General features: G+C 37.6%; 1 protein-coding gene across 1 annotated transcript in view; it reads right to left on the bottom strand.

Moving 5' to 3' along the window:
- Positions 1-6,352, bottom strand: part of AKAP6 (A-kinase anchoring protein 6) — a 122,624-nt gene extending 116,272 nt beyond the window's left edge. The window contains exons 1-2 of the mRNA XM_072427729.1: positions 6,234-6,352; positions 309-609 (exon numbers count right to left, since the gene is read on the bottom strand). Of these exons, the coding sequence (XP_072283830.1) occupies positions 309-590 (282 nt within the window). The 5' untranslated portion in view covers positions 591-609; positions 6,234-6,352. The remainder of the gene's footprint in view (positions 1-308; positions 610-6,233) is intronic.
- Between the last annotated feature and the right edge of the window lie 9,689 nt (positions 6,353-16,041).

The following is a 16,041-nucleotide window of genomic DNA, read 5'->3' as shown; positions in this document are numbered from 1 at the left end:
GATATATAGTTAGTACTGTACTGACATCACCAGAAACATGTCACAGATATAAAGTTAGTACTGTTCTGACATCACCAGAAACATGTCCATGAATATATAGTTAGTACTGTGCTGACATCAGCAGAAACATGTTCATGCATATTATTGATACCATTCTGTATTGAACTTACATTATCATCAATAAATAAACATGAAAATATACTCCTACAAACACATATGTAGTAATGTAATTCGCAGGAAAACAGATTTGGCTTAGTAAAATAAATCATGATGGAAAGCTGGAGAGCTGTACAATACTTTGTTCATACCTTGAGCTGCATTAGGTGCACATCAACATGCTTACTCTGGGGATCCTCCTGCACTGACTGTGTGAGTCCCCTCACTCTCTCAGATGTGCTGCGAATCCAGGTATCAATCTCTGGAAGGTGCAAGATAATCTTCCAATCCGCTCCACTATGGACAGGAGGAGGCCTGTCATAGCGCGGAACACAGTCCTGACCAATAGGTTGCTCCATTTCACCTATGCCAGAAGCGTGAGACTCCATGATATCTGTGTCCTGGGCTCTGGAGGGTGTCACCATGAGACTCATGGTGTGGGGCTTACCATACCTATGAAAAAAGTAATAACAATCAAGTGAATATTTCAATACAAACTAACAGGCTCCTTGTGCTGCTTCTCCCTCCCACTTACTAAACAAACTGTACAAGCTGCTGATATCAAGACAAATGCTGGTACTTACGCTGCTTGCATTAAAACAAAACTTTATTGACGTATTGATGATTACATTACTTTGTGCCTTTTATATCTACCAGGGGTTCTGGTTTAACTCATGGTTTTATTACTAAATATGTCAATTCATGGAAACAGTTTTAAGCCAGTGATATCAGAAGTGCTGGTTCTGAGTCAGTGAGTTCCTAATTTGGGAAACAAAAGGATGAGAATGCCAGCCATGATAAAAATAATATATAAAAAAAAATAAGCAATGGTATCTCCCATATTTTTATTATGATAAATTTTCTTTAAAGAGCACCTGTCTTCTGAATACACACATTTAACTATTTACCTATACTGTAAAAGAACTTTAAAATAAGTTATTACTTTCCATTCTATACCATTCCCATTAAATAGCTGGCAGCCTGGCAAGATTCCATTGTAGAATCATTGTAGAAAAAAACTGAAATATTAGGGAACTTGGAAATGCCAAGGTGCTTATTGATACAGAGAAGCTTGTTTTAAAGTGTGTTTACTGATTGTCTCAAAAATATTAGTACATTAGTATGTGTAATCTAAGCACAGATTCACTTTAAGGCCCGTCCAACATTATTATGTAATTTACATCTAGGTTATAGCTCATAGAACCTCAAGTGACAAAACCTATTATCATAAGATTTTATAATAGCAGAATGGCCAAAATGGGACAGGTAAGTACAATTATGCAATGCTGCCATGCTTAATCCTTAGTGGCAGCCCCAGTGCCCTTCCCTTTTGACTTGACCCACTATGCTGAGGTCTATGCTGGGCAGGCTGTTTGGCACCACACCTTTTCTTTCATGTGGGACATGTTTCCATGTACCTCCAGCAATTTTGGTGATGATACTATATTTAGTTGCTTTGCAATTTATTTAAAGAGTTGTCAGGCAACTTAGAAAAAGGTATATTAATTACCATAATTTCTCTTTAACAAAAACAACTACATTTTTCTTTATTCTGATTATCACACAAGCCCCCTGACTTCCCCAGTAATTATGGTTACATTACCACATCCAGAGATTTTGCAATTAATTTGCCAGAAACGTATATTTGCAAAATAGCAATATTATGCTAAATTCTTGTAAAAATTTTTACAGCAATGTCAACTTTGCGATAATAGTCTACGCGTCCCTAATGGAGGAGGTCTATTTAGTTGGCTGCTATGGTATGTTTAGAGAATGTTTACATGGCTGCTGTTGTATGTGATTTTAATTTGTTTACATGCTGGGGATAAAAAGACATAAAAAAAAAACACATAAAGCTAAAAGTTTACTGAGGAAAGGGCTAAAATGAGATACATACAGTACAACAGCTTACAAGTTTTGAGAGGTCAAAGAGTTTTTATCAGGCTTAATAGGTATTGCAAGAGGTATATGTAAAATGTTTTCTGGACTTTATATACCACGTTATGACATTTTCATGCGAGTTGATGATGGGGTGATGCTGGTGATCTGGGTCAGGCTAGGGACTTAGGGCCCACCAGAGGAAGTGTAAAAAGAGGGCCAAGCAGAACACTCAGCTTTCCTGGTACAGTGGCATCTTTCTGCAAGGTAGCAGGGCCTGGGGCCAACAAAAAATACTAATTTTGGAGGCATATGGCTAAAGCCCAGCAAAGGTTTTTCCCAGGCCTTTTTTCGACCAGTCCAACCCTGCTGTTGATGTTCACAAAGACAGTGTTGCTGGTATATAAGAGTGGAGCTGTTTGGGCGACGTATCGGTTGCTATGACAGACCTTTCCCACACAACAGACACCCTATGCCATTTATACTTCTTGTGTACTAGAATACTTTAAAATCTTAGCTCTGCTCCTCTCCTAATCCCTAATCAGTGCATGCTCTGATTACTGCAGTATGTCAAAGATAAATGATTAGGACTATGCTATGCAAATTTTCAATCTGAAATTTCTGCTAGTCAGATGCTTTGCTTTGGGTTTTCTGACATAAAACTGAGCTTGAATTTTAATTCTAGGTGTCCCAGATTTGAAGTTAGTGGGGCATCCACAATTATTTACATCCAGTAAATTTTATACCGACCACTACAATTTTCAAGCTGTCAATTGCAATACATTGTTCTGACTGTTGTACCACGCATGTAGATTGTAAGCGCTTTTTGAGGCAGGGTCCTCTTCTCCTCCTGTGTCACTGTCTGTATCTGACTGTCTGCAACCTCTTTTTAATGTACAGATCTGCGTAGTAATAATAATAATATTAATGTAAATTACCGTATCCTGTAAATAGATGACTGCCTTCAATTTACCATGTTGTACTTTACACACTATACGAAATGTTGTGCATTGCATAGTCCTGTCTGCTGCACTTTGTAAGCTTGATTAAACCTTACACAGTCCTAACACTCTATTATGATATGTATTACGTAGTCCTAAACCCTGCAGTATATTTAGTTTATTAAATGCTGTATCAGAAATAATAATAATAATGCACAACAAATTAGGTAACTTTACATAATCCTGGCACTCTATTGACGATGTTGGGCATTACACTGTTCTGACCATTATATTTTATCTACTGTGCTGTACTTTTCCTCATTGCTGCAGTTTGCATGGGTAGGTTTAAAAATCTAGATTTTCCTTCATTTCTTGTAATGTGGACATAACAAGAAGTAAGAGGAAATCTCTCCAAAGTGAAAAAAAAACCTTCAGAGCAAGTGTGGCTATTGTTCTAGATAGTAGCAATTCCAAATTTCGAATTTCCCTTTATTTTAGGTCTTAGTCACTATGATAAATATTGAGAGTAAACTCATATGAAGTTTCCAAGAACACAAAATTGACCAACTGTATGTACCACAGCATAGCATAGCAAGGGCTAAAAGTGTCCTTACCTAAAAAAAAAATCTCAAATACATCATACAACAATATCTTGATGTAAAGAGTTTGGTGAAGAATTCTTAAATGGTTACACATGAAAAAAGGAAACATCTGGATGCAACAGACTACTTCGGAAAAACACCAGCACAACCCAAGTGGTGGCCCAAGTATGGTTTTCTTTAATAATTGTTCTTCCCATTTGTATATCTGTGTGATCATTCTTTGTCAACCTTTTTTTCTACACTTTATAGAAGTAAAGTGAAGCAAAAAAAAATGAAAGAAAATAATTAGCTTGTATGGAAAGGTACACCGATTGCCTTTGTTAAATCTGGTAAATTATGACTTGGGAAAATCTGCTGCCATATAGAAAAAGTTCCTTAAAAAAAACTGCAAAATTTGCAATACATGCACACAACGAAAGTAAAACAGTGTGTCTGTAAGAACAGTGATACCTTAAAGCCTAATATAAGGATTAGGTAGACATTTTTGCCATGGAGCCCTGCACAGACCCACTCTGAATTTCTGTAACATAACAGGTACTAGGAACCTGTGCCAGGGTGAACATATATATTGGTGGTAGTGATAATTGCCAGTGATTAAGCTACAGTAAATGCAGCATTTTCCTGGTGTGACTACTTAGAACAACAGGTAGTATGTGTACAGCCTAATGTTCTGTAACCAAGTTTCTGTCCATAATTAAGCATTCCTGGTTATATTATAAATGCAGAATGTAGTGTGCTGAAAGCGTGTGACTTAACCTTATCATAGGCTGCTTTCACTTCATGAGCCCCCACCAGTTTAATCAGATCATACAGTGTACGCTGCCTTTTATAGTTTTTCTTTTCACACAGGTTTTTGGATACTTTTCTGCATGATTTGGAAGTCAAATGGTCATTGTTAATCTTAAAGCAAACCTTTAGTGAATGCAATTCATACACTGCAGGATTCTTCCTGAATTTTTTTTAAGCTGGATGGGAAAAAAAAAAGATGTAGGCGAGTGGTGGCCCCTGTATTGTGACCCAACTTTTCGGTAAATGCCGGGTGGTGCAATCAGCTCAAAACGTCTGGGGAGATCACTATCCTGCAATTGCTGATTACTACCTGAAAATAATCCTGTAGGTATGAAACTGATTTACTATGAAGGATACTAAAATACATAACTTTTTTTTAGCATCTCTATGGGTCAGCCTAGAGTGTAGGGCCCTGGGCGTCCTCTTGTTGAGTTCCTAATATGATATTTAAACTGGCACTGGGTGAATGTTTACATTTATGGTACGCAGATAAGCAGATACAAGCCCTTAAATGCATCAGACAAAGATGTGGTGTGTATATACAGTATATGTGTATGCATATATATATTTATATATATATATTGACTTAAAAAATATGTGAAGGTTAATTGGCATTACAGTTATTAGTGTTATAAACTTACATTGGCAGAAATGACACATAACAAAATATTAATACATCCCTACTGTTACTATTACAAATGTTAGTAAGGTATTAGCAAAAAATGCTGGATTTGGTGCCTCATAATTTGATTTAAAACCTGAACTGACGTTTCATCCAATCAAGTTCCTTCTGTGGCCCCTCACTTCCGCCTGTAACAGGCCTGAAATCTGCACACACTTATAAATAAACAATGTGTATTTCTCTGGCCTGGAGCAGCACACAAAATCTGGCAGCAATTTATGTCCCCAAGGTCACTAAACTATATCCTGCCTCTCTGTTTAGGAGGGGTAATCTAAACTATGTAGGTGGGAGGTCCAAAATAACCCTTCCTTCTCTAAGAGCCAGAAGGTTTTATCTTGAACAATTTTGTAGCAGGCTATAAATAAAATCTCCTTTGTGCTTGGGCTGATAGAGGATGGGATCTGTAGTTCCACAGTGGCAGACGAGACACTACAAGGCAGCGGCTTGCAAACACAACTCCACTTTTATTCTTTTTGTGTTCGAGGGGCTGCTAAGGGTTACAAAGCAAACAGTGGAGATGTAGAACACATCTGGAAAATAGAGAGGGAAGACCCCTGGGAATGGATCCTATTCATCTTTTAAAGGAAAGGTTTCCACACTCTGGCACAGCATGGGGAGGGTGCAGCATGAAAAGATCAATAGCCAGTGTAGACCAAAATGAGCCTGTTCTTTCAAACATCTTTATAGGGGAACGCCCTAAAGACAACTGGACTACCAAGACCACAATGCCAAGCTTTATCAGGGCCAGGATTTTGCTGAAATGATAAATCAGCAAGTGCAGTTATACTGTATCTTATAACAGACTAAACACACAGCCAATAATACAGCAGACAATACATAATACAAGATATATAGATTGATTCTACGTACCAGGGATAAAAATGCTTTGCAGATCAATACGTATAATATTCACAAAAAATACACACAATCGTACACTATAGATATTAATTTCTCAAGCCCGTACATACAATGTATTTGGTGTTTTGTATTTAAATGTGTCTATTTTTCACTGAGGCCTTTGTCTTGCAGCCTGCATAACAAGGCCTTATGTTTCTGCACCATCCTTCCCCTTCTCTCCTCCCCAGGCTATCAGGGTGGGTACCACTTGTCTCAGAGCTCCATCATGTACTCGGAGTGTCCAATATTCTCAGAAAAGGCCAACCAAGAGTCTGGGGTAACACTCACCTCCTCTTGGACTGCGCACGGCTGCGTCTGAGGCTCTGGGCGGAGAGCGGCTGCTACTGTTGTGACCTGCTGTATGATGCCGTGACATCAACTCAGATGATGCTGCTCATTCGGGTTGCAGTTGCCGTAGTAACCGGGGATGTGATGGAGAGAGGGTGGGAGGATGGATATTAGTGTAATGATGGGATGTACCTTATGACAGAGCCTTAACCCATTCTCAGAAAGGGAGGGGACTTAGCAGTCAATAAATGATTGTATAATTCGTTGTCGGTATAATACATAATAGGTATACCATGTAACGGCTGTCATGTTAGGACTGTTTGTCAGAAAAGGCCATATATATTCCATATAATTACCGACATGCTGCTGTCACATAAAACAGATTCTGTTTCTGGAATAATTAAAATAAATACCTGTATATTGTAAAAATTGCATTTATTATCTTTAAAACTGAACATTATATATCACATTGTATATAAGGTTGCACAATATATCTCATTGTATACATTTATTATTATTAAATTATTTCTATTAAACAGGATTTATATATCGCCAATATATTATGCAGCACTGTACATTAAATAGGGGTTGCAAATGACAGACAGATACAGACAGTGACACAGGAGGAGAAGAGCACCCTGCCCCGAAGAGCTTACAATCAAATAAAACATTTGCTTGGATATAAACAGATACTATTAGGCAGCGGTAAAGCTGTATGATGTAGAAGTATAACGATCACATACACACTTTGCCTAGGCCGAGAAAACCTTGCCTGCTGCACATTGTTTACCTCACTGTACTGTATAATGGATGAGCCTCCAGCAGTTACAATGGTGCTATGGCATGTGCAGGATATCAATAGATAAACTTAGATTGCTTCCTAGAAACCAAAATTCGTACTTTATTGATCTGACTCAGGTAAAATAATTTTAGATTAGTTACTTAGGGCTACAGAACTTTGCAGCTATTATAACTCTGCTCGTTGTCTTATGAATAGGCCCATTACCTGTGTTTTGAATTTATCCAACACATTTTACAGCATGCATATCACACTTTTAACATTTTTGCATCCTCCAGATGTATATAAATATATCTGTGATCTAAATGGGCATCAATTGTTATTACACAGTATTTATATGGCAACAACATATTACACAGGGCTGTACAAAGTTCATAGTCATGTCACTAGCTGTCCCTCAAAAGGGCTCACAATCTAATGTCCCTACCATAGTCATATGTCGTTTGAACAGTCTAAGGTCTATTTTGGGGGGAAGCCAATTTCCTTACTGCATGTTTTCAGAATGTGGAAGGAAACCGGAGTACCTGGAGGAAACTCACGCAAACACAGGGAGAACCTACAAACTCCATGCAGTTAGTGTCCTGGCCAAGATTCGAACCTGAGACCTAGTATGGAAAAGGACACCGGGCTGCCCATATCAATGAGAACACATATGCCACCTGTATATTATAATTATCAGACAAATGCTTTGTAAGTGTTGATATTAAAGAAGCATTATCTAATTATTGTTTTAGAGTACTTTAGGATTAAAATTCACCTGCAATATACATAGAAACATTAGTCGACATATACAATAGGATTAAAATTCACTTGCAATGTGCATAGAAAAATTAGTCGACAAATACAATAAATACTCTAATGCTAATAACCCCACTCCTCAGTAACCCAGATATTAAGTATTTAAAACCCATAGTGGGTCATCCCATAAATGACTGGACAACAGAAGTGGGGTTTTATGCTGTCATGGACAGGCACCAGGAAAGGAAAAGTACAGTAAGCATGAATCATATTTTCTGCTGTTCTGTTGCTTCCATAGCAGCAAATGTATAGCAAAAGCTGAAAGAGGAGTGGTATGGTCAGTGGTGTTGCTAGTGCCAGGCACCCTGAAACTCTTTCCTGGTGCCTTGGATTCTAACGCCACTGCCATTCAGTCTTTTCTTTGTTGCTTATATGGGGATGGCCCATCATGCTGCTCTTTGTTAGCACTGTCCTTCCTATGCCAACAGTAGTAAGACAGTCAGCCATACCACCAAATCAGTAATTGGTTGTCAGAATATATATGTAGGTAAGCTCTTTTTGTTATTTAGCTCCATCATATTATGCAGCGCTGTACAAAGTCCATAGTCGTGTCACTAACTGTCCCTCAAAGGAGCTCACAATCTAGTGTCCCTACTATAGTCATATGTCATTAATGTAGTCTAAGGTCAATTTAGGGGGAAGCCAATTAACCTAACTGCATGTTTTTGGGATGTGGGAGGAAACAGGAGAACCCAGAGGAAACCCACGCAGACACCGGGAGAACCTGCAAACTCCATGCAGATAGTGTCCTGGCTGGGATTCAAACCTAGGACCTAGCGCTACAAATAGCTCTTCTGGGCGAGGTCCTCTCTTCCTCATGTGTCATTGTCTGCATCTGTCTGTCATTTGCAAACCCTATTTATTGTACAGCGCTGTGTAATATGTTGGCACTATACAAATACTGTTTAATAATATTAATTATTATCAATATTCATAATATTAATAATAATATTGTGTTTGTGCATGGGGTTACTTTTGTGTTGGTAAAATTAATTAAATAGGGTTTGGTGTGCTGGGATGCAAACACTTCTGACCCCTGTACTTAGTGCAAAGGTTAGGTAAATGTGACGCACTATGTACATTGCATACTTCTGTCCCTGCACTCCATGTGTTAGCCTACTCTGCTCTGGGTCATGAGTGCATGAGGTTTTATTTGAGCTTTGTTCACACTGGCGGTGAGGTTGCGATGAGTTTACTGCTTCCTCCTGCCAGGAAACTGCTCCGTAGATAATGAATAGGGGTTGACTGCTGTCAAATTTCTATCTAGTAAAGGACAAATATGTTTTAAAAACTCGATTGTTGTCAGCAAGACTGGGTCAATCTAGTAGTAATATAATACTTTGAGGAGCTTATGGTTTACACTCAATATCTCTAATCTTGTGGGTTAATGAGGCAGCCTATATAGCCTTAATGGACAAACTTAGTGGTATCACAAAACAAATTGGATGTAACAGTTGCTTCCAACCTTAAAGGCAGCTTTTCTCAACCTTTTCACCCCTGCTGTACATTAAAATAACTTTCTGCTGTAAGGGAACCCTTGCTATAATCAATCAATAGGAAAAATGCCAGTGGAAATACTGCTGCCTCATGGTGTTGGTTCCAGAATTTGACAGGCACCAGCTTATGGGAGGTCAATCCGATACAAAGGAACCCCTGGCAACCCCTAGAGCATGAGGCATTGAGAGCAGGACAATAATAGGCCCTACTGCCTAGCATATTTGCTTTTTAGAACACAGGACAAACTTGTACTTGCTCCTACATTGGCCCAGATCCTGGTGTGTAGTGTGTGTGAAATCTTTGATAGATCTTTTTTAACTTTTTTTTAACTGTTTTTGTAATGGCTAAATTTGTTTATTGTTGACCAATGACCATTCTTGGCCCAGTCTTTCCATCTGATATAGCCCATTTTAGATGGATCAATTGTTTTTCCCCCAACATATTAAAAAACTTCTATGCAAATGGACATGTGTCCTTCTTTGCTATTTGTGTTGCATTCCAGGGATTGGCACATGCTTTACTGTACCCAACTCTTGGAAAAACACCTGTTGGCTATAACCAGAAATTCAGTTGGTTTTGATTGCTTGGAAGTAGATTTATTTGGATGTACGTTGAATGGGATTGTTTTTTCAGATTGGAAATCGAATTGGAAGTAAAAAAAAATCCCCCCCCTATACAAACCTTTGTGTACTGGTGGAACTTCCATGAATTGTAATTGTTCACAGCTTTGGGTAGATTACTGCTGTTTAAGTTATCTGTTCTCCATGACTTATAATTAGATCAGACTTTTATGTGCGTCTACACTTGTTTTGTCTTAGTCCTCACTCAGCCAGAAGATGATGTGGTTCGTGATTGCCCGATACGTGCCCTGAGTCACAGGAAGATACACAGCATTGGTACTCGCCCTGTCATTTCTTAGAAAGTTTTGTTTCTTCTGTTAGTATGACATATTAGATTTCCTGAGACATTCCCAGTCATGACCATCAGTGGGAGCTGTCTGATCTGTATTTAACAGGAGGAAGTAAAGTAATCCACAGGCACTTACTCTAGCTACATGGTACTATGAAAGTTGACTGGGTTCAAAGTCCACTAGATTTTAGATATTACAAATTATTACTCATCATGAACTTTCTTATAATCACAATAGATTAGGAAATCACATCCAGCATAGGGATTTGTATACTATGAAAACATTTTGTAATACAAACCACCCCCTTTTATATTGCTAAACTTTTACTTTTGTGGGGATTCCCTCAAGTGCTAAAGGGAAGTCACAGCAAAATTGGTATGGGTAAATTGTGCTAAAAATCGGCAATGCTTACATAAGCATTGATAATAGAGTGCACAAATTGTAGAAATTGTATATGGCCTGCAGTCCTTGTACACAAAAAATGCCCCATGATTCTCGCTTAACACTTTAGAAACACTTTGTTGTCAGGATAAACCCAAAGAATCAATAAAATCCACTTTGTTTTCTCTAGAGCTGCTCATAGTTTTGTAGTTCTTCTTTAAGGTACACTCAATTTGGTCGGGGCTATGTAATACCTAGCCTAGCTGATGAAAGGAAGAATGCCCCTATGTCCTTGGTGCGTGGGTTAAAAAGAAAATTCATTTGTGCCAAGGGGTGTGGTAGGGGCGATAGTGCTTAATAGGGGGGTGCGGAGCAGCACTGATCCTCAAGAGGTGGTGGAGGCATTGCTCTAAGCAATTGTTAGGAAGGACAAGGAAGAGAAAAAATGTGCCTTGAAGGGGATTTGGGGGAAAGTATTTTCCAGTGGGGGCCAACAGTGCCCCAAAGTAAATTAGGAAAGAAACATACTAACCAGCAGTTAGACAACTTATAGTTAGTTAAAAACTTTTAGACAAATATTCACATCTATTACCCCATTTTTCAGACTATGATTAGTTGTATTTTTTATTACTATGTAATGGAAACATCTAGAGGTTACGTAGGAGGGATAATCCTCTAATTCAGGGACAATTTGGAGGTATGCAGGTGGTAGTGGTATAACAACGGTGCCCAGTAGGAGAATAGTGCCCAGTAGTGGAAAGATTGGGTTATGTTGGCAATGTTCACCCCACAACCTCCTGGACACTATTGCCCCCCCATCATCAGTACTATGCTGATTTATTTTGGCATTTGATCACACCGCCACATAAATTCTGCATAGAGCTGCAACCAGTGTTTCATCTGATCTTCCTACCCATCAGATTTTCCATTCTACCTATACTACACTGTAGATTCTGGGTAGGTGAGCTTGTGGTTTAGGTTAGGCACTAGGCAGGGTGTTAAGAATAGGCAGAAGGATGGTAGTAACAAGTGTTATAACACACACTTTAGATTTTCTCAAGCAGCCAGCATCAGCCATAATCCCCTGGATGCTGGGATTGTGTTTAAGATTGATAGTACGGCTGGAGTTTTTGTTGATGTGATGACTAAAATCCCATTTATATGTATAGAGTTATACAGGCTTCTTTCCTGTACTGATATGACTTCCCACAGTTTGCATTAGACGCCACAGCAAGTCAGGTAGAGCTCATCCTGTTTCCTGGTTGGATGACATCTAGAGCATACAACACTTATTTATAAAAGTTTAATTTTTGTTGTTGTTGATTTATGCAGCATAATCTACCAGTCCCTGTAACCATTGCTAAAAAAATGTCAATTTTACATACATTTATAATAATAAACAACTTCAGATATGTTTAGATCTCAGCTTTCAAGTAGATTTTTAGGTCCTGTTTATGTTTATTATTAATACCTAATAAAGGGAGTTCTTTGACACCAAAGTGCATTGGTTGTTTTTTGTTTGTTGCATCTCAATACAAGGAATTTCCTGCTGGATACTAGCAACGTTGAAATGTAACAAAGTATGAAAAAAATGATGGCTGCATGAAATTTCTCATTTATCATGCTTGGTTGATTGCTTCATTAACATACTGAGGTGGGACATTAAAAAAATGAGGCAAACAAGAAAAACAAAAGTTGTATGAAAATGACCCCTTACAAACTTATAATACTAATAGTAATATTATACTAATAATACTTATGATTACTTACTGGAATATATATGATTTTTCTCCTCCTACGACCACTTGATGCATCATATCTGGATGTAAATGAATTTAACGATGGGCTATGTATATGAGCAAGAAATCAGTATAATGGGTCATTAACGGTATTGTCTGCACATCAGGGTACTGCATTGAAATGCACCTCACATACAGGGGTGTGGTACAATGGTGTCTTTGAATGCAGTGTTTGACAGCTTAACCACACTGAAAGCTTTCGGGAGTGTCAAGGGACCAGCGCTGTCCATTCACAGCGACATGTACCAAGAAAAGCACTTTTTAGAACTAAGATGTCCTACTTTACCATCATTGTTTTTTTAAACCTAGAATTGTGAATCCTGTATGAGATCTTACAAAATCTAGAAATTGAAGTAGAAATCTTTACATTTAGGGCTTTTATATACAAAATTTATTGAATTTATTTAATAAAAGTGTTTTTTTTTCTTTTGCCTAAATTGAGATGGGCAAATTATTTAAATATATTTGAAAGGCCCTAATAACATACAGCACTGCATAATATGTTGGCACTTTATAAATGCAAGTTATATATAGTAATATTATGTACACAAGGGTGAATGTACCATTAAGTGCACTACATACAAAGGGTTTGTTTTATGTAAATGAGTATCTCCTGTAATGTGCTTTGTAACATCTGGTAAGGTGGGCACAGTTAGGTACTATGTCCAAAGTCAAGGGAATTCAGCTATGTTAAATAAAAGGGGCAGCAGGAAGTATTAGGATTAGTAACTAATGAGCACAACATTTTTGGATGGTTACTTCTCAGTTCATTTGCCCATGTTTACTTATAACCTTTAAAACGCAGTCACCCAACTTACATATCAAGTACATTCACCCACCTTGCACAGAACAAGTATACATTCCAGTCAATGTTCTACTTTCTAAAAAGTGCTTCACTTGTTACATGTCACACATGTGAATACAAACTGCTTATAAATATAGGGTCAATAAAGACTATGTATGAAAAAAAATAAATAAGTTTCTGTAGAGAGGTCAGATGGTTGTCATTAGAAACGATCTTTCAGGATTTTTTCCAGTGACAGATGAATGAACGAGCGCTGTACATACAGCACTGTTCTGTTCATTAGGGAGGATGAGTGAGCAACACCCACTGCGCTCTCCAACATAGAAGTGCACAGAGGTTGTTTATCAATCTGCCGTGACTCAAGGGGACCGCTGTACACGTCAGATTTTCGCCTGAGATAAGCACAACTATTCATCTTCGGTGAGGATCATCTGATGAAGCGTTAGACCTACCAAAAACTAGCTAGTGCAATAAATACATTGCTTCTAATTTGTTAGGTTGTATAATCATATTGTAGAATTTGTGCCTGGTTTAAAAAAACAAAACAAAAAAAAAAAAAAAAAAAAAACTTTCTTATGGTTGTAATTCAAAGTAGTTTATGTTGTATCTCTTCTGCATTCAGCATTTACAGGTCTGGTGGACTTGTATTTTGTAATCCAAAACCAGCAATCCATTTAATTTCTAGTATAAGCTCAATGTATCCGAAGGGCTTGTTGTATATTTTTACTACAGAAACGTTCATGGAAGGGATCAGGCAGTTGTGGACCCTTGGCATACAATGTAATCCCTAAAAACTTGACATTCCTTGGGTGTTGTTCTCCCCCACCATGGCCATTCCACTGGTATAACCAGTAAGACCTGTTTGTCATTTTGACAGCTGGATTCTGTTCTATAAATGACGCACACATACAATTTTTGTTATAACAGATTTACAACAGTTGACAGCAAGACCCTGTAAAATACAGGCATTTTTTCCTTGCCAAATGTATGGGAAATATGTATAAAAAAACTTCTACAAAAACCTGGCCTGTCCTAAAAAGGTAAAGTTTTTTTTTTTACTTGATGACTGCATTTTTACTTAATGATGACTGCATTACTGCCAAATCATTAAGACCAAAGCTGAAAACTAAAAACTCTGGTTGTTAGTGAAAGTGCTGTTGTCTTTAGATATTGAGACTGCCTTTTCTATACTTTATAGGTTACTGAATACCCCAATATTCTCCGGACTGCCTCTTCTTTCTATATATTCAGAAAACCCCCATTCTACCCAATCTTCATAATTATTTACCCTGTCTGTTTAATAACCCAGGAATCCAAAATGTATATCTATATATTCACAGCAACTGGGATTTGTGCAGAAAAAAAGTACACCTGAATACGGTCATGTTGGAAGGCCTGTAATACACATTTTTTCATAGAACTCTTCAGGTCACTCCAGGGAGCCAATCACTTGATACACTGCTTGTTGGCCTTATTCTTAGACCTACTGTCCAAATGACTATCTTAGCTATTCGCTTTCAGATAATCTGTCAAACTAGGGTGGACTGCAAATTGTAATCTAAATATAGAAAAATCCATGTGAAACTGTTCAGATGATTAAACAGTCATCATCTCTAGCTTGTGGGCAAGGGTGGAGGAAATATTTCATGACATTTCACTGGTATACATGTCTGCATACAGATCATCTGACTTCTAAACAGAACAATGACACGCGAAAATGGATACTATTAGCAACACTCATCTGCCATTTGTCTAAATTCTTGTACTTTACCCCTGCTTCAACTTTGCTAGATTACAACTACAGAATATTAAAGTTACAAAATGTTAAAAAAAAGATGGATAATTTGAGACAGTTTGCCATTATTTCTTATATAACATTTATATTTTAGCTGTTGTACAGCAGCAACAAAACCAGACCATAGTTACATGCCACAAACCACAATACATATATCTGTTTACACCAGCTGCTGTTTAGTATACAGATCAAACAGGGTTATTGCTATGCTTTTAGGTTAGCATCACCTGTAAAAAGCTTGTGCTTGGCTATCTGTGCACCCATGTTCTATAGATTTGAATTAGATCATATCATTCTAGCTAGATCTTTATGGTCTGGGCTGCAGGAAGAGAAAATACTGACCAACAGGAGGAATCGGGAGGTTTGACAGCTGCAAATATTTGGAGGTTCTAGAGAGGGTGGCTTGGAATATTTTTACCTCTAAAGGTGCAAAAACACTATCTTTACGTTTTGACAAGATTATAAATGTTTTTTGTCATCTATATCTAATTGGAGAGATTTCTCTTCACTTTTTAGAGACAGAGAAGTTTTGACTTTACAAATACCATACAACATACCGGCATCTTGAGTACAGATCCATTTTGCTATTTTGTGCACATTTTAGGGACAATGATGGTTAATGGGAGTCATTCTTCAATGTCGTTTTCTTCTTGAGTGGCAATATTGATATGCTTTACTACAACAGAACATCTACAAAATATTGTTAACCTGGCCTAAATAAAATATATGATTTGCTCTCTACATTATACTGATGAAGACTGAATAGAAAAAAAGGCTGTATACATGGTATTTACCTTTTAGCCCCATATGAAAACTGTTATTCATAAATGAAGATATCCTTACGCATACTTTTTTTTTTTTTTTTACTGGAGTTGGATCACATACCAAGCACTCTTTATTGTGTGACTTTCATGTCCATATCTTCATGCATATGTTGATCTATCCAAGTAAACCACGACAAATAATGTTAACACTACGAGGTGATCATTTCATTTATGTGATTTTTAAAGACACCTTGTGATAG

The sequence above is a fragment of the Pyxicephalus adspersus genome, chromosome 12 (genome assembly GCF_032062135.1).
Source record: "Pyxicephalus adspersus chromosome 12, UCB_Pads_2.0, whole genome shotgun sequence".
NCBI classification, from domain to species: Eukaryota; Metazoa; Chordata; class Amphibia; order Anura; family Pyxicephalidae; genus Pyxicephalus; species Pyxicephalus adspersus.
Note: the sequence above shows the minus strand (reverse complement) of the source record. Positions and strands in the feature narration are given on the sequence as shown.